General features: G+C 38.6%; 1 protein-coding gene, 1 long non-coding RNA gene and 1 pseudogene across 12 annotated transcripts; 2 read left to right on the forward strand and 1 right to left on the reverse strand.

Moving 5' to 3' along the window:
• The first annotated feature begins 2,360 nt into the window (after window positions 1-2,360).
• LOC136489009 (protein argonaute 4A-like) lies at window positions 2,361-4,398 on the forward strand (annotated as a pseudogene).
• A 3,120-nt stretch (window positions 4,399-7,518) lies between these two features.
• On the reverse strand, window positions 7,519-10,581 carry LOC136485049 (uncharacterized). Its single transcript, XR_010766307.1, has 3 exons — window positions 10,086-10,581; window positions 8,599-8,653; window positions 7,519-7,793 (listed from the first exon to the last, which is right to left on the reverse strand). It is a non-coding gene; the product is annotated as an uncharacterized lncRNA (long non-coding RNA).
• Window positions 10,582-14,375: 3,794 nt separating this feature from the next.
• Window positions 14,376-16,898, forward strand: LOC136485050 (uncharacterized). 11 transcript variants are annotated; one of them, XM_066481998.1, is made up of 9 exons: window positions 14,376-14,731; window positions 14,925-14,987; window positions 15,177-15,290; window positions 15,632-15,742; window positions 15,853-16,062; window positions 16,199-16,242; window positions 16,356-16,383; window positions 16,472-16,542; window positions 16,687-16,898. In XM_066481998.1, the coding sequence occupies exons 3-8, from the start codon at window positions 15,273-15,275 to the stop codon at window positions 16,475-16,477; spliced, it is 417 nt and encodes a 138-aa protein (XP_066338095.1). In that variant the 5' UTR covers window positions 14,376-14,731; window positions 14,925-14,987; window positions 15,177-15,272; the 3' UTR covers window positions 16,478-16,542; window positions 16,687-16,898. The 11 variants fall into 11 exon arrangements, 8 of the variants coding, with proteins under 8 accessions (XP_066338095.1, XP_066338096.1, XP_066338097.1 ...); XM_066481999.1 differs by having other exon boundaries at window positions 15,237-15,290; XM_066482000.1 differs by having other exon boundaries at window positions 14,376-14,695.
• The last annotated feature ends 943 nt before the right edge of the window (window positions 16,899-17,841 follow it).

Below are 17,841 nucleotides of genomic sequence, written 5' to 3' on the forward strand. Positions count from 1 at the left end.
AGAGTTCACTAAACATTTTTTACTAGATGTTGAATTCAGTTTGTGATGAGAGTACTGAATGTTGCAACCTTTCACCTAGGCAGATATTGGTGGTTCCTACTAATGTTGTAGGAGTTAATATGCCTCTACCTGATGACCTGTAGAACTGCATGTTTGCATCCAATAATTCTGGCATAGATAGATAGAACCTATTGGCAAATAGGCTTAACAGTGGGAAAAGTAATTATTTTTCTCGAACTAATGAAACTGTAGGACTTAAATGCTTGTGACGACAATGACATGCTATATTCACTCTTTATGCAAAAGAAAGTTATTCTTCTTGTATATGTTATTGTCTACTAGGAGTTGATTAAATTCTCCTTGTATTATTTCGAGAATTAAGCTCTGATTCTGTAAATTTACAGAAGCTCTGATTCTGAAAATTTGTTTTCATTTCATAACTAAGTCTTGTCACTCCATTGCTAGGAGATGCTTGTCACTCCATTTTATAGGCAGATGTGTTTTAATTTGCAGTGTGTTGCCATGTATGTGTAATTAGAATAGGGAGTAAAAACACAAATATCTGTTGTAATCAAACTGATACTTGTATTTCAACTTTGGTATTAGAAGAATGGAGGTATTCAATATAGCTTATTGATACTTGTTTACGAATATGGTCTCAGATTGTATTCTAGAGTCTGAAATGAGTGTAAGTGTATATAATTAGCTCTGTAATTAGGACATTTTTGAAATAGCATAGCTATATGGCACTGAGATCCAATCTGGTCCATCAATGTTATAAGTAGTTGATTGTGATACATTGAAAGCAACCAGCACCATATGGATAAGTATAAAGTTAGCTGCTATCATGCAAAGTTTTGTATTAGACTGTTGAATGCTTTATACTTAGAAGATCAATGTTTTACCTATTTTTTGGCATTATCTTTGGAAATGAAAAATTTATAATCATGAGATTGTCAGATAAATATTAGTTTAATCGTTGCAATGCTCTTTTAAGCATTTCTTGCAAACTGCAAAATAGGACAATCCATCATGAAAGGCACAAAATAGTGAGCACCTATCTTTTAAAGTTTTAATTGCTTGGTCCATTTTGGTGGTTCCTACTTTTCTGATATCAACTTGTTGAGGTGAAGTTCAGTTACCATTGTGATTTAAATATTTAATGGTAGTTTCATGGTAATCTGACAGTTGACAATATTTGTTTGACTGAGCTTGTTGACTATAATTGTAATTTTCATGTATATGATCAAATGATATATAATTATATATAGTCATATAGTCACAATACTAATAACCAAACTCAATTGATCATTATATGATTTATGCATATGGATTCTTCAGTATAATGTTAGATAGATCTGATAAATCTGCACTATCAATTGTCCATCATTTGTTAGTTGGGTGGATTGAAATTGGTTTCTGTCTAATTATGTATGTTTTTCCTTTGCTGATCTTGGGTGGATTGAAATTGGTTTCTATCTAATTATGTATCCAAATTGCAATTACTTTAGCTAATAATTTTTTGGCCATTTGAGTGTCATTGACTTTAGCCTAAAAATAAGAGCATTTCTAAAAAATAATTCAACTATTCTGCTTCTTAGGGTCACTAACATATGAAATGTCTCCTTTTTGAGGCTAGGTTCTGCCTGTTTTCAAGTTCTATTCCTATCACAGCAGTAACTAGTACTTGTCATAGTTAGCATACTTCTAGTCTAGTTCATGTGAGAGGAAGATGGCACTCATTATGGTGGTGAAAACTAAGAGTGTAATGTGAAGCTAAACTCTTAATACTATCTCTATAACATACTCATGATTTGTTGAGCATATGTATGGTCATTGTTGGACCATCCATCCATGATCCATGCCTTGGTTTCCTGGCTGAGCTTGAGCATCAGTTCTACTGCTACATACTCATGATTTTTTTACATGGATTTTTGGTTGCACGTCGTTTTCTTGACTTTGATATAGTCTGTGAATTCTATAAGGAATTTGGATATTGAATTTTATCTGTTTTTTTCTAAGTTGTTATTGCACCAAAAAATTCTTGTAACTATATATTAGTTTCCTATGTAATCTTGTAACTATGTAATCTCAGTGAATCTAACTTGTCCTGCTCCAGTATCACTGATTTGCCTATATATGCAATTACTTCATGCATGCAACAATAGTTTGTTCATACCTAATTCTAATATCGTGCTTGAAAGCTTTTGTTCATTCTGTTACGGTGTATGCCGACCTAGTACGAGTAGTACTAAACTAAAGTAAAAGAGCTCACTCATGTGAGTTACTAAATGGTAGGCATGCATATTTTTTAGGAAAACACTAGCTGATTAAACTTTATTATTTTTTGTTATATAGCCATGGATGATGATGAGTTGCAATCTGATGCTCAATCTATAAATCATGAGAGTGATGATGAGTTTGATATGAACTCTGAAGAAGACAACAACTCTGATTCATTGAATATTGACGAGTACAAAGATTATCATCCAATTGAGTCTAGTTGGTCTCTAGTGTTGTATCTTGCTTTTGTAGATTCACACTAAAACATAAAAATGATAATGGTGACTCTAAAGAGATCACTGTTTCTGATTACTTCATAAAAAACGTGGCATAGAGCTGCAAATACTCTGGTGATCTTCCTTGTATCAATGTGGGAAAACCAAAGCGGCCAACATATTTTCCAGTTGAGGTAACTATTATTTGAATCCTAGTGTTGTTCCTTTGCTGTAAAGCTCTTTTCCCGCTAATGTTGTGAAGATTGTTTCTGTGTTTACTAGTTATGCAGTCTTCTGCCTTTACAAAGATACACTAAAGCTTTGAGCACGATTGAGAGGCCATCACTTGTTGAGAAATCTAGGCAGAAACCACAAGAAAGGATGAATGTTTTGTCTGATGTGAGTTTTTTTTGTGGATTAAACCTAGGAATTTTTTATTTTTGTTATTATATATAACAATAACAATTGGGCCTAGCAAGTTGGGTTATTGCCTTATTGGTAGGTGTGGTTTTCTTAAACTTTTTTTCATGTCAAATTGGAAAGGTACTACAAAGAAGCAACTATGATGCAGAGCCCATGCTGAAGTCAAGCAGGATTACATTTGCTAGAAGTTTCACAGAAGTTGATGGTAGGATACTCCAGCCCTCCAAGGTTGGTCATTACTATTTATCCTTTATCATTTCAGATATCCTTTGTGGTTATGGAATTTTGAAGGCATAAATCTTATCTATCTTTTTGTTCAGCTTAAAGCTGGTAATGGAGAAGACATTTTTACATGCAATGGTAGATGTAACTTCAACAATAAGGTCAGCATGTATAGCTTATTCTTTCTTGTGTATGTGGATTGTCATGATGTCACATGTAATATTTTGAATTCTATTTTTCAGAGGCTCATTAGAGCTAGCAGTGTTGAGAAATGGGCAGTGGTCAACTTTTATGCAAGATGCAATGTTAGGGATCTTGTCAGGGATCTCATCAAGTGTGGAGGCATGAAGGGGATCATAAGTTTATTTTCTCATTATGTTGTGCATTTCCAGATGTGCTCTAATTCATGTTTGGGATTTCATTTCCACATGTTCTTATTTACTTGTTTGGTGTTGCAGATGGTTGAAGCAACTTTCGATGTAATTGATGAGAATCCTTCAATGAGATGATCACCTGCTGTAACAAGGGTCGAAGACATGTTTGAACAAGTCAAAACCAAGCTTCCTAGAGCACCCAAGTTTCTTCTGTGTGTTGTAGTTGAAAGAAAGAATTCTGATATTTATGGTTGGTTAATACTACTAAATCACTGTTAACTTCTATGGTGCATTTTGTTTTCCACTGTATCATTATGACATTGACCTTTGCAGGGCCTTGGAAGAAGAAATGCCTTGCTGAATTTGGGATTGTTACACAGTGCGTGGCACCAACTAGAGTCAACGATCAGTATCTTTACAAATGTCCTACTAAAGATAAATGCAAAGGTCTGTTTCTTTTTGCCTTGAGATTTGAGAGCATGGCTACATTTGTACATGGCAATTATATATTTTTGATATTTTGTCCCTTTTCAAACAGCTGAGTGGCATGAATTCGTTGCTCCAAATTGAAACATCCCTAGCAATTCCTCAAGTGTCCAAGGTCCCAACTATAATCTTGGGAATGGACGTGTCGCATGGTTCTCCTGGACATTCTGATGTACCATCCATTGTTGGTGTAAGTATAATTTTTGTAATTTTCTGTGATAAATAATAAATTGTAGGTACTGTGACAGTTTATATTTTGTTGTTCTTAGGTTAGTTCTCGTGAATGGCCTCTTATCTCGAAATATAGTGCTTCTGTTTGCACCCAGTCACCTAAAATGGAAGTGATTGACTCATTGTTTAAGCCATGGGAAACTGAAGATGATGGTCTGAAATGATTGACAGCTTCTCCATTTACCAGAAAAGTACTAGCCAATTATAGAAGTTTTCATCTAGAGGGGAGTAGTCTGCTGAATTAGTTGTGGTTTAGAGCACTTTTATGTGCACAACAATGTTTATAAAGTTCTGAAATGATTCAGCTGAGGTAGTCAAAGTCAATTATTCGTATGAATGTGTCAATGATCTCTATTTGTTTTGATTTGTGCCTGCCCACACCAAGTTTTTGTCCTTGTCCTTTCATAGAAAAAAATTATCTCTTGCGTTTTCTGCTAACACATCTTGAACTTTGTAAGTTGTGATTTGTGCCTGCCCACACCTCTTATTTGTCCTTGTCCGTTCATAGAAAAAAAATATCTTTTGTGATTTGTGCTAACATATTCTTGAACTTTGTTAATTGTGATTTGTGTACTGTTAGTCCTGCTTTTCTATAATTTAGTAAGCTACAGGTTTAGTGAATTGCCTTTCGTCCCTCATTTTCTATAAAACTCAGGGTTAGTAAACTACAGTACTATATATTCGCTGTGGAACAGCTGCATTATATGAGAATGAGATTACTAGTAAATGGGGATGCGTAGATATGATATCGATGCCATTTATTATGTGGATTGGTGTTACCCACTGTGTCATAAGCACATTGACATGATTGTAATTTGTAATTGTTGATCGACTGTAGAAACTCTAAAGTGGTTATATTTAGGTTGTTGATCTGTGGATGCACATATATGTGCCTTGCTCTGACTACCATGTGTTTTGGATTATTCTATCGGCCAAAACATTATTGACTGCCATGGGTTATATTTTTTCTAAGGGAATCCTATGTTAAGGTTCATTCAAATCTTATTTGTATTTTGAATTTTAGCCTAAAAACATTAGGTGATTCCCTACAGGTTGTCTTCACTGATGATAATTATTCCTAACTGTTGACTTGTCTTTCTTGCTCTTAGGACTCCTACAAATGGCAGCCTAGGTCAGGAATTATTAGAGCACATTGAGGATGCATTTGGAATGAGTGACATTATTCTAATGCATCACTTAGCCAAGCAGTATGTAATTGTTTCATGTTATTTAGAAGGTATATTATACAAATATTTCTGTATATTGTTGATAGTGGTTGTAGTGTAGCCATTCCTTCTATTTTTAACTATGTCATTTTTGCTTGTAGGGGTTGCCTATTAGTAAGTGAATCTTTCTTCCACAATGATCCTTCCAACTTTGTTCAAATGAGTGGTGGTGTAGTTTTAGAGCTAGAGCCACATAGACTGGATTTTCACTCAATATCAGTCCTTTACTTCCTGAATAGGTGTGCCTTTTGTCACTACTACAAAACAAGGATATTGTTACACTAGCTTGTAACACATTCATCAATGTGTTCCTAAGAAATTTCATAGTAACACAAATTATGTGTTACAGACTTGGGTTGTAACACAAAACACGTTTTTTATAAAAAATATGTTACTAGCAATGATTATAGTAACACAAAAGTTAATGTTACTAGTGAAATGTTACAAAAGTGGTACTATATTGTAACACATAAATGGAACACGTAAAATGTGTGACAAGTAGATTCCCTATAGTAACACAACATAATGTTATAACCAAAGTGTTACAGAGAAACATATACATGTGGATCATCTTCCAATTTGTGGTTGGCAAAAGGCATTGTACTGGTGTCGTCCTGGCTGATAGACAATTGTACCGAGGTCCTCACATAACACCCGAGCAGGACTGAGTAGACGATTGAAAAAGTCGTGTAGATGTCGAAGCCTATTATGAAGCTATTGGGTCATGCTGAAGATAGTGTAGATTTAGCAAGATCACGAGAGGACACATGTATACTTAGGAAGAAAATCCAAAAACAAAAAAGTACAATCATATGAAGCTATCACTAGAGGAACATGTACACTAAAGATGAAAATCAGATAACAAAAAAGTACATAAAATTAGATGGAGCAAAATCATGAGAGCAACATGTACACTGAGGAACATGTTGGTCAAACCTTCTACTTACTCGACCCTACAATTATATAAGATGGTCTAGAATAGGATCTTTTGCGATTAAGAAAGTTGGTTCGATTATCACTCATTTTCCCTCTAATGCCACGCCACACCATTGCAACACTACTAATTTGGTAGTACCAGGGGTGTATGGCAACCTTTTCCATAAAATAGGTGCAATATGTGCCTATAATTCAACGGACTAAATGTGTTACAATATGTGTGGGTTTGTCGTTGCAACAGGCATGTGATACTGCAACCATTTTAGAATTGTGTTACAATTAGTTGGTATTATTGTCATGGCACGTTGGGGTTGCATTAGTATTGATTTTCATTGCAATTACTTGGTGTTATTGCAACTATATTGGATTTGATTGCTTTTGTTTATAACTATTGCCATGGATATTCTGAGTTGCAATAATCTTCAGTGGTTTTGCAATTGCTAGACGGTTATTGCAACAAGAATTCTGAAATGATTGCAGTAGCATGTTCCTATTGCCACGGTTTTGTGGGGGGTTCAATAATCTTATGTGGTGTTGCAATTGTTACGTACTTATTGCAACTTTAATCCTAGATAGATGCAATAACATGTTATTATTGCCGCGGTTTTTTTGTGTTGCTATAAGCTAGTGTGTTCATTGCAATAAGTTGTTGTACTCTACTATGCTATGTGCATCATCAAATAATACTAAAACATTCATAAATGAGCGATTGAAAATACTAGTAGCCAGTAATACAACACCGAAGGCTAACTTTAGATAACAAAAAGTAGAGAAGCATATATATAGTGGTTCTAAAGATCATGTCACTATGCCAAGTTTACAATAACTCCATGCATACCAACTTCCAAGTTCCATACCAACTACCCCACTTTCACCCTTATATTTCTTCAGACTAGAAAAAACATTGTCTTTCAGTTATGCAGCTAAGGATAAAATAACGATTCATTGTCTTTGTTAATCCGTAGTCCATTAATTAAAGGATTTTAATTATGATTAAACGTGAAAGATTATATAGTTCAAACGATCCAAGCTTTTATATAACCATAAAATTCATTTTTCAAACAAACTTAAATTGTATAAGCAAATTTCAATGAACAAGCAAGACTTGTTCTTGCAATACAATGTTTTTTGTAGGATATAGGCACCTCCAATGAACAAGAGGCATCAAAAGCCCAGAATCACTGCATTAACATGTCCAATCATGCATCTCAAACATGCCACATGCGAACTATGAGGAGCCAGGAGGTAGTGAGGGCACTTGAGGGACTCCATGGAGCTCTAAGTTAACATCCCACACAAGGTCATCTACTATAATACCACACCATCACTCAAGGCATGGGATGCCAAAGCAGTGGTTGCCTTAGCAGCATCAGTATGGCTATAACGTCTTCTAAAATCTGCAACATGTAGTAATGAGCTTAGTATAACAAATATGGATAAGAACAAGTGAAACAATCTCTTGTGGACATGATTGTTTTTAGAAGAATCTTAAAAAACAGGTTTTCTTGTGGGAGTATAATAGATCCACCAGTTCACTATCAAGATCATACCACAAACATGAAAGATTTAGAAGTTATTATGCAAACTATTTCGATGTAAAGTGATGCCAATCATGAACTTTGAATACTAACCGAACAATGATTGAAGTTCACACCCTATGGCCTATGTCAGGACATGAATAAACATCTCTTATATCTTCCAAAATCAAGGAGTGAACCATAAAAATCTCAATTATTTGCAACCACACTTGCCTGATAGCAAATCTTGTCTTATGTGACCCCAAAAAACAAGTTAACCATAAGCTCCCCAAAAAACAAGAAAACTCTAGTACTTGCAACCATACAAGCACCAAAAATCATATCATATGACCCAAAAAACTTCAATTACATGTGAAGTGCAAATAACGGTAGTGACCATCTCAATTTCATAAAAAACAACATAGAATATCCACATATGAAAGCAGGTTCGAAGACATCATAGGTTGAAGACATCCATGTGGATTCTCGATGCAAGAGCAAAACAATATTCGGTATTAATTCATTGGCCAAGAAGAATAGGAAAACATGGCATACGACACTCTCCCCCATCTCCCTGTCTCATTGGCATTACCTCATAATCAGAAAAGGAAAAGAAATCAAAGTTTACTGCAACACAGAGGAAGATAGAATTAATGAGGGCAAGCCAGGAGGAAGACAAAATTACTTGGAGCACACAAATAAGGACAAACTGATCTCTCACTTGACCATCAGCTCTGTCACTACAAAAAAAACCCACCAAACCATGACAAGAGTCAGTTTGGTTGACAGATCAGAAAAGGCATATGATGGACAAGTGAAGTCTCCTATGCATAACTACTTGGATAGCTGGATCTTCAATAAAAATTGACCGAACTCTACCTGCAGTGATGATCAAGTTCAAATTTTAATTTGCCATGCTTATGCATCAAGCAAAAAAGGAGCTGCTAATTAATCCACCACAGTTACTTGGATATCACAGCAGCAACACTTATAATGTCATTAATTAATCATAGTGCTAAATCTTGTGTCTCCGCATTAGTAGTTAACTAGATAAGTGAATTCACTCAATTATAATTCTATTAATGAATCATAATGCTGAATGTGTTTCTAAATAGTAATTTCTATTGTCTTGTACCAGGCTAGGATTTCTGTGACCACCTGTTTTCTGGAATGATCCTAATATCTGTTTCTAGAAATTCTCATACTACAATGTTCAGTCAGACAAATCAATTTTAGCAGAGGTGGGAACGATAGGTTCAGATCCTGGTCCTAGAAGCACCATGCCTACAATGAAAATACTAATGGTGATATAAATTGTCGGAGAGCATATCTCTATATAGAATATTGCTACCAAAAGCAGGCTCGTGGATCGGGCCATGTCACCCATTAACTCGCTAGCCGTTAGATCACAACATGCACTCTCATGTGAATACTGACAATAGAAAAGACATTTGTTTGGCAGCATGAGCATTTTTCTAACATAGTAACATATCTATTTGGCAGTTCCACAACCAAACTCTATTGATTTTGTCCAAATGGACCCTGTTTACTTTTAGTGATCTCTTAGCAGGTTTGAACTTTGAACTGGAAAAGAATTCATAGTTGGCAACAAGCTCACCTCATCGGCCTTTTGTGCTTTTTTCTGAGATCAGTAGAGCTGAACACCACAAATATTTTGTTTGCATTTCCATGCATCATAAGCTAATAAGTATAGATGAAATATCCAAATAAATCATCACTCTCTCACTAATAAAACATGTGTGGGCTGATTCACTCCAAAGAGCACGGGCTGATTCACTCTGAAGGGAGAGGCAAAGCCGTACCTATGTTTCTAGTATGTTCTATTTGTGGATAAATGGGACGCAGACTTCATTCTTAGATCCTATTTCAGCTCCTAGTCTTCTTTACACAAATTAACAAATATTCATTAGACTGCTCACTAGCTACGTGATGGCTGGATCAAACAGACTTTCATTAAATACTCCTATATCAAACACTGAGGTGACTACTCTTCCAAATCGATTGGATTTCAGAAATTAATTAACAAACCACTTCTAATCAATCAGCAAATGAACAAGATAGCAATGCAAAGAATACATAGGAATGGAAGTATACAGCACGCAACAAGTTGCTGACAATGTCCATGACAAGAGGTGTTAGATTGGGGCTCACCTTGGGGTCTTGGGACTCCTGGGGACAAACGAAGGAGGACGACGAGGATGCTAGGATTAGGGATGGGGATGAGCCGTGGAGGTGTCACCGGGCCGGATCTGCTCGTTGGGCCAACCTGTGCCTCCGTCGACGTGGAATGAGGAGCAAAGTCGAGGGGGATGCATCGCCGGCTGCTGGGAGATGAGCTGCCAGTCGCCGACCGCCAGGGAGGCGGGGATGCACTAGCGACGGGCTACCGGGGGGTGCGGTGGCAACAATCGAGAGAGGGGCGCACGCGCGGTGGTCGGAGCCCTCCCCTGGGGCGCCACCCCATGGGCTCTGGCCACTGTACTGGGCGCAGCGAAGAGGGCGTTGCCCGTCGGGTCCTCGAGGAGGGCCGGCTCGGGGGGCACGCCATGCTGCAGACCACGCGTCCCCCGCCGCAGCCGCTCCCACCGAAAGCCGCCAGGCTGCAGACCCCACGCGCCCAAAGCCGCTTCGCTGGAGGAACGGTGGCACGCTTGTTGGAACTGGTGACCACCGACTTCACGATGAGCTGGCTTATAGCCGGTCCGGCTCGTTAACACGAGCCTACGCTCCCACAGATCTCAGGTTCACCGGAGCTACAACATATAAGGTCTTGGGCCTTCCAAACCCAAAAGACTAGCTTTATAGGTGGGGGCTTCTTTCATCTTATATGTTGTGCTCCCCATCATCGCTACACGATGTGGGACTAAACCCTAACAATCTCCTCCTTAGTCACACATTGGGGTGCCCCCGCCATATGTGACGCTCGAGATTTTTTTTATTGGGTTTAGCTTTTTCTGACCTCGGGTACCGGCTCTGATACCAATTGTTGGAACTAGTGGTGACCACCGAGTTCACGATCTTGGAGCTGGCTTATAGCCGGCCCAGCTCGTTACCACGAGCATGCGCTCCCACAGGTCCCAGGTCCACCGGAGGTACAACATATAAGGCGAAAGAAGCCCCCACCTATAAGGCTAGTCTTTTGGGTTGGGAAGGTCCAAGGCCTTATGTGTTGTAGCTCCGGTGAATCTGGGACCTGTGGGAGCGCATGCTCGTGGTAACGAGTCGGGCCGACTGTAAGCCAGCTCCAAGATCGTGAACTCAGTGGTCACCACTAGTTCTAACAATTGGTATCGGAGCCGGTACCTGAGGTTAGAAAAAGCTAAACCCGATAAAAAAATCTCGAGCGTCACATATGGCGGGGGCACCCCGATGTGTGACTAAGGGGGAGATTGTTGGGGTTTAGTCCCACATCGTGTAGCGATGGTGGGGGAGCACAACATATAAGGCGGGAGAACACTCACCTATCAGGCTAGTCTTTTGGGTTGAGTAAGGCCCAAAGACCTTATATGTTGTAGCTCCGGTGGACCTGGGACCTGTGAGAGCGCAGGCTCGTAACGAGCCGGGCCGGCTGCAAGTCAGCTCCAAGATCGAGAACTCGGTGGTCACCACCGGTTCCAACAGCGCTGCGAGGGGAGAGGGAACAGGTCGAGAGAGAAACAGAGATGGAGACGTCCAGGCGAGAGGGGAGAAATATGTGAGAAGGGACATGGTCGCACGGGCGCGGTGATTAGTTTTGGCCTTTTGGGGGAGGAAATGCGGGAGGAGAGAGGAATTTTGGGACCGTCGCAAGGATGCCGCGCGGGAGAGGAGAAATTTTTTTATTAGGGATGGAAGGGCAAGAGACGCGGGAGAAACTCCAGAACGCCCTCAGAAGAACTCGGCCAAAAAAAGTTGAGAGAAAAATAAGGATTGTTTTCTGATTTTACTTTTTTATAAAAAAATATATTAACTGACTAATTAGGAAAATTTCACACGGATGATATATTTTGTGTGTGTTTGGATACAGCCCTGCAAGGCATTACCTACCAGGCGTCAAAAATCGGACGCACGAGATGGTTGGTTCAACCACGTAGGTTTGGCCAACTTCTATAAACTTGCATATATGAAACAATGTGAGAGAGATATCTATTTGTGAACAAGATGTAGTGCAATTTTATCAAAATAGATTGAACTTTTTATGAAAAGCTTATGAGCCCAAAATATGTCACAGTGCTAGACTGCTAGTTTGTAGATTTGTATAACCGAATTTCGATATTATTTGTAATTATTTTTGTGGAATTACCTGGAAAAATTATAATAATACCTAATTTTGGTTAGAAAATTCTATACACTTGCAAGTCAACATGTTTTTGGTGTATAGTCATTTAGTAAAAAATTCAAATAATTTTAACAAAATTGTATTGTGCATTGTCCATAAATACATATATCTCATTGTTCATAAATGTATATATCTCTCGTATAGTTATATGAAACTACGCGAGAGATGTATCTATTTTGTAAATAGCCCAACTTTATTAAAATTGATTCAATCATTTATCTATAGCTAATAATAAAGAGATAAAATTTCTACCATATTTTTAGTTTGGTCTGGCCTCCCACATTCGTACACGGTTTTGTTACCGTCCACGGCTCACAGTTTTGTTACTGTCCATGGCTCGGGTTCCGTTCCTACAAGAGTCTCACGTATGAAAACACACGGCTATCATATAGAACGTCCAAGAAAGATAGAGACACAACCCGATCGGGGAATCAAGATCTCACAAAATCCAAATTAAAACCAAATTGAAATTGAGGAAAGCTAACCAACACCTGAGACTCCGCATGTTGGTCATCGACGAAGAATCCAAATTAAACTGAAACACCTAGGTATTGTACTACTACATATACATATACATACACATAAAAAGATTTGAGAACACAAAAATTCACAAACCAAAAAAATCAAACAGACGACCGAATCCATCAGCTCCGTCATCGGCAAGAGGCAGCGCTCCCACCTGTTTAGCTCGCCTGCAAATTTGGCAAGGCTTCAGCAGCGACTTCACGAAGCTGTTTTAGAGCTTCATCCGCCGAACGGTCCCTTGGTGCAACAGCTTCATCACAAACACAAACAACCTATTCGTTTGATGGTTTCAGCCAGGACTTATCAGCCATAATATAATATTTTTCTCTCACAACAAACCAGCACCAGTCGTGCTTATCAGCTCAGAAACCAACCAGCGAACAGGCTGAAAGTCACAGATTTCGCACAGAGAGGAGAGAGGAGAACATGAAAAAAATAACTTCAATCGGCTTTACAAGCTCTCAGTGGTTACGTGCACGCAGCACGGACGGATGTATGGTGTAGTATGGCTCTTCTTTTTTCTAGCATCACTCGGAGTTAGAATCACTACTCACGATGGTAAGGGTGGTGCTTCAATCTTCTCTTTTTGGGCACCACTCAGAGAACACATTGTGGGAGGTCGTAAGATAATGAATCGAGGCGAGCTAGCTCGTTATCTTAATGAACCAGAACGAGTTGAGCCGAGTCGAGGTAGCTTGTTATCCAACACTAGTGTTGAGTATTGACATGTGATTTGATAGGAGCAAAACTGCAAGCAAAAGATAGAGGCAAACATCCCACGGCCAAAATACGAAACCAAAAAAAAAAAAAATTAGACTATAGTCACGATGATAGGAATCAAGGTTATATTAAATATTATTTAGAAATAGAAAATTAACTTCAAACCATCCACAATTCTTTATGTATGTATGTATTAAAGTCAAAATATATCCTCTTAACTGCACAAAATCGTTTCACCAACAAAATCATATTAAGGTAGTCAACTAGTCATATGCTTCATTTGACCTCCACTTCAAAGTATTTTGTTGCAAGTTAAACTTGCTCATGTTGTTACAAATATATATAGGATTTTTAAATTACTGACATGTGTATATAAGTATACAATATATTTTAATTACCACTCCCTCTATTCCAAACTATAAGTCGCTCAGATTTTATTTGGTATATCCAATACGCTATATATCTAGACATACATCATGCTAGATACATAGTAAACTGGATGTGTCGGAAAAATCAAAGCGACTTATAATTTTGAACCGAAGGAAGTACGGCTTTTTAAAATTTAGAAAACAACAAACATGGCAGCCAACCGTGAGCTAAACTCTGGGAAAATGACTAAATGACCGCATGTTCGTTTGGCTATGGCTTGTCGTAAACGATCGTAAATTTCTAGCCGGAACAGTATTTTTCTCTCATATAAACTAGCCAGCAGTATTTCTTCATAAACCAGCAACGATACGAACCAGCCAACCGAATAGGCTGTGAAGCGGCAAAAGTTGGCGGGTGAAATTTTTGTTTTTGAGAGGAACGGGCGTGTGAAATAAAGCGGCAAAAATAGGTACCGGTAAAAATTTAAGCCCAAAACCAGCTTAAGAGAAACTGCCTCCCGAGTCCCGAACTCCCAACACTTATCTCCTCCCGCAGTCGCCGCCCCCCGCTTAAGAGAAACCCTATGAGCTTGACGGCGTTCGTCATCCTCGTCGAGGCCCAGCGGTGGGCAGCCTGCATCCCACGGGCGCTTCACGTCGCGGAGCAGCGGAGGCATGGATCCGGTAGCCATGGTCGGATCTGTCAAGGAGGGCACGAGATCCGTCGGCCATGGCCGGATCCGTCAAGGACGGCACGAGATCCGGCAACCACTATCGGATGCATCGAGGAGGACGTGCGGCGGTGGCATCTGATGCTCGTGTTGGCCTAGGTCCGCAACCTTTCGCGTGCTCTGCGTTGAAGAACGGTGCTCTCCAATGGATCCTTCCCCGTCCCCCCCTCTTTTGAATTGCTCGATTTGATTTCGTGTTGGCCGGGAATTGATTTGATTCAGGGCCTTGGTAACCTGGAGACTGTCGACCATTGAAGAGTAGCTGCCGCAGGATCCGATTTTGAAGAGGGAGTCTAACAAATGTCTTTTGCTTGTTGCATGCGTGCAGGATGCAAGCGGGAATGACGTTGACCTCAGTAGGTTATTTATCGTTAACAATCGCATCCTAGTGGTATGTCGCTGCTTTATTTTTTTTTACTGTGAGACGTAGACATCTTAAGCCATTTGCCTTAAGTTGCCATCCTGTGAGATAGCTCTATATATGAACTGTATTCTTTGCGTTGTGAAACACTTAATTTATTGCTACTCGCATCTTTCCTTTACATTGAATTCATACAGTGTCAAAATAAATCTTTTGTAGACAGCTTACAGTTTCAGCTCAGTTTATACATAGCGGTGTTATTGTTGACAATGACAACAGGGACTAGGAAATCAATTCCTTTCAAACATCCGTGAAATGGATTCCATACTTCAGGTTGTTCTATCGTCTTGTATGCTTAAGCTCTCATATATTTGCCAAGTTCTAGTGTCTGTCAATTACTGTGCGCCATCCTGCTGTCATCTTTATACTTTACAGGCTAATGCAATTCTCCATCAGATATCCCTTTTTCCACCAATTTTACTGATATGTGATATGCAAAGTAAAACTGGGGCCACTCTGTTATCTTTATCCAGCACCGCAACTCACTGCTGGTGCTTCATTATCATTTCTTATTTGTTGGAGATAGCAAAATATTATAGGACAAGCCTCTTATAAGATATTAGCTGTTGAGGTTCTAGTAATAAGTAATTATCTGTTTTTTATTGGATTCTCAGGTTGTGCGATGCTTTGAGGATGATGATATAGTTCATGTCAATGGCAAGGTCGATCCCAGATCAGACATCGATGTCATTAACCTAGAGATGATATTTTCGGATCTTGGACAGGTAATTTGGTGAAGGAATTTCCATTTGTCTTGTTATCACACATTTCAAAAGAAACTTCTATTGCTACATATGATCCTGTCCAACGGCTGACAGTTGTGTAATAACTGTAGATAGAAGGAAAGCCTGCAAGATCGGTTGATTTAGCTGAGCATGAGAAAGAAGCTATACAACATCTTTGTTTGCTAACTATGAAATCTGTCATTTATGTTGCTAATGTAACAGAATCTGATCTTGCTGAACCTGATAGCAATCCTCATGTCAAAGAGGTGGCTAAAGCAGCATCAGACTTGCAGTCTGGTATGGTTACAATATCAGCTCAGGTTTGTTGTATGCATCTAAACTACAAGAAACTTTTGAAGAAATTTCTGTGAAATAATTTCATATTTTTGCCTGATTGATGTTGCCTATCCATATGTGCTCTATCTATGCTAACAAAATCATGGAATGCATAAACAGGTTGAAGCTGAACTTGCTGAGCTACCTTTGGAAGAGGAAATTTGGTAAAAGCAACATATAATCTATTGGGACTAAGAACTTATTGCAACTTTTGTGCTATTAAAGGTTTTTCTTCCAGCTAACACAAACTGACAGACCTTTAACTGTGTCCTTTTAGGAAACAAAAGCTTGGACTATTCTTTCAGGTTTCCTTTTTCCTCAGAATTATTCTATTGTAATATTTGAAGAAGTTGTTGTAATAATCATAATAAATGCATGCAATTCTACATATAGGCATGACTGCACCATAAGCAGCTGGAGTTATTCATAGTGACTTTCAGAAAGGATTCATCAGAGCTGAAACTGTAAGCTGTGTACAAAATGATGATAATTTAATGTCGTGTAATCAATTTTAGCTTGTATGTTGCATTATTTAGTTGATCTTTTCTATGTGCGCCTAAGTTGTTAAATTTGCTAATCCATATGCTAATGTTAATGTTTTTATTCAGCAGGAAGATCTAACTTAGCGGAGTGCTTGGAATCATGACATGACCATAAGTGAAGCAATTATAAAACGCCAAACAAACTATGGCCAAGCACAATTATGAAGGCTGCAAGTGTTGTAGAGATGTTAGAAAATGTTGTAATGTTGCAAATTTTGAGATTTCATGAAGTTCACCTACTGTTATGATGGATTGTCTATTTAATGAATGGTTGTCTATTTTGGATTAATGGCTCTCTAAATGTTTTATTAACCATATATTATTGTTCTAAAAAATTAATGGCGTGCAAATATTGTTTTATGCTACTAAACAAAGCGTTGCAATATCGACTATCAACATAATTATTTGGCTAGCTATTATGTTACAGTAACAAACAAACTGTGTGCCGAAAGATCTGAAACCAATGAAATAATCAGTGGCAATAGGGTCTACAACATATAGCAACAAAAATAGTAAGCATGGCAACAGAGAGGTCATCTTTTTTGTGGCAAAAGAGTGTTCCATCTATAGCAATCATAATGGTTAGCGTGGCAATAGAGAGGTCACCTCTAGCAACTAAAATATTTTCGTGGCAATAGAGGGTTCTACCTCTAGCAACCAAAATATTTTCATGGCAATAGACGGTTTCACCTATAGCGATCACAGATATAGTGTGGCAAGAGAGGCCTCCTGTAGCAACCAAATATTTGTCGTGGCAATGGAGGGTCTATTGTAACACCAAAATAAAGTGTTGCGCAAACCTATTGCTACGACATCAGTGGCAACGCATCCCAACCTAATTTTTGTGTTGCAATTTTGTTTATTGCAACACTTTTTGGCCTATTGCAACAATTTTAGGTCGTTGCATCAGGGGAAAATTGTTACTGCAACACCAGGCAAATGTTTCGATAGATAAGTAAATGTGTTACAAACTATCCATTCTACCATAATTAAGGCTGGATAACGAGCTGGTTCGGCTCGGCTCGGCTCGTTCTGGCTCGTCAAGATAGCGAGCTAACTCGGCTCGGCTCGTTATCCTAACGAGCCAGAAAGCCAGCTCAGTTCGGCTCGTTAAAAGCTCAAGCTGGCTCGTTAAGCTCGCAAGCTAGGTATAAAAATACACAAAATATAATATTTACATTTATCTAAAGTTTGAGAATAATAATAATATAAAATAAATGC

Source organism: Miscanthus floridulus, chromosome 10 (assembly GCF_019320115.1).
Source record: "Miscanthus floridulus cultivar M001 chromosome 10, ASM1932011v1, whole genome shotgun sequence".
In the NCBI taxonomy this organism is placed as follows: Eukaryota; Viridiplantae; Streptophyta; class Magnoliopsida; order Poales; family Poaceae; genus Miscanthus; species Miscanthus floridulus.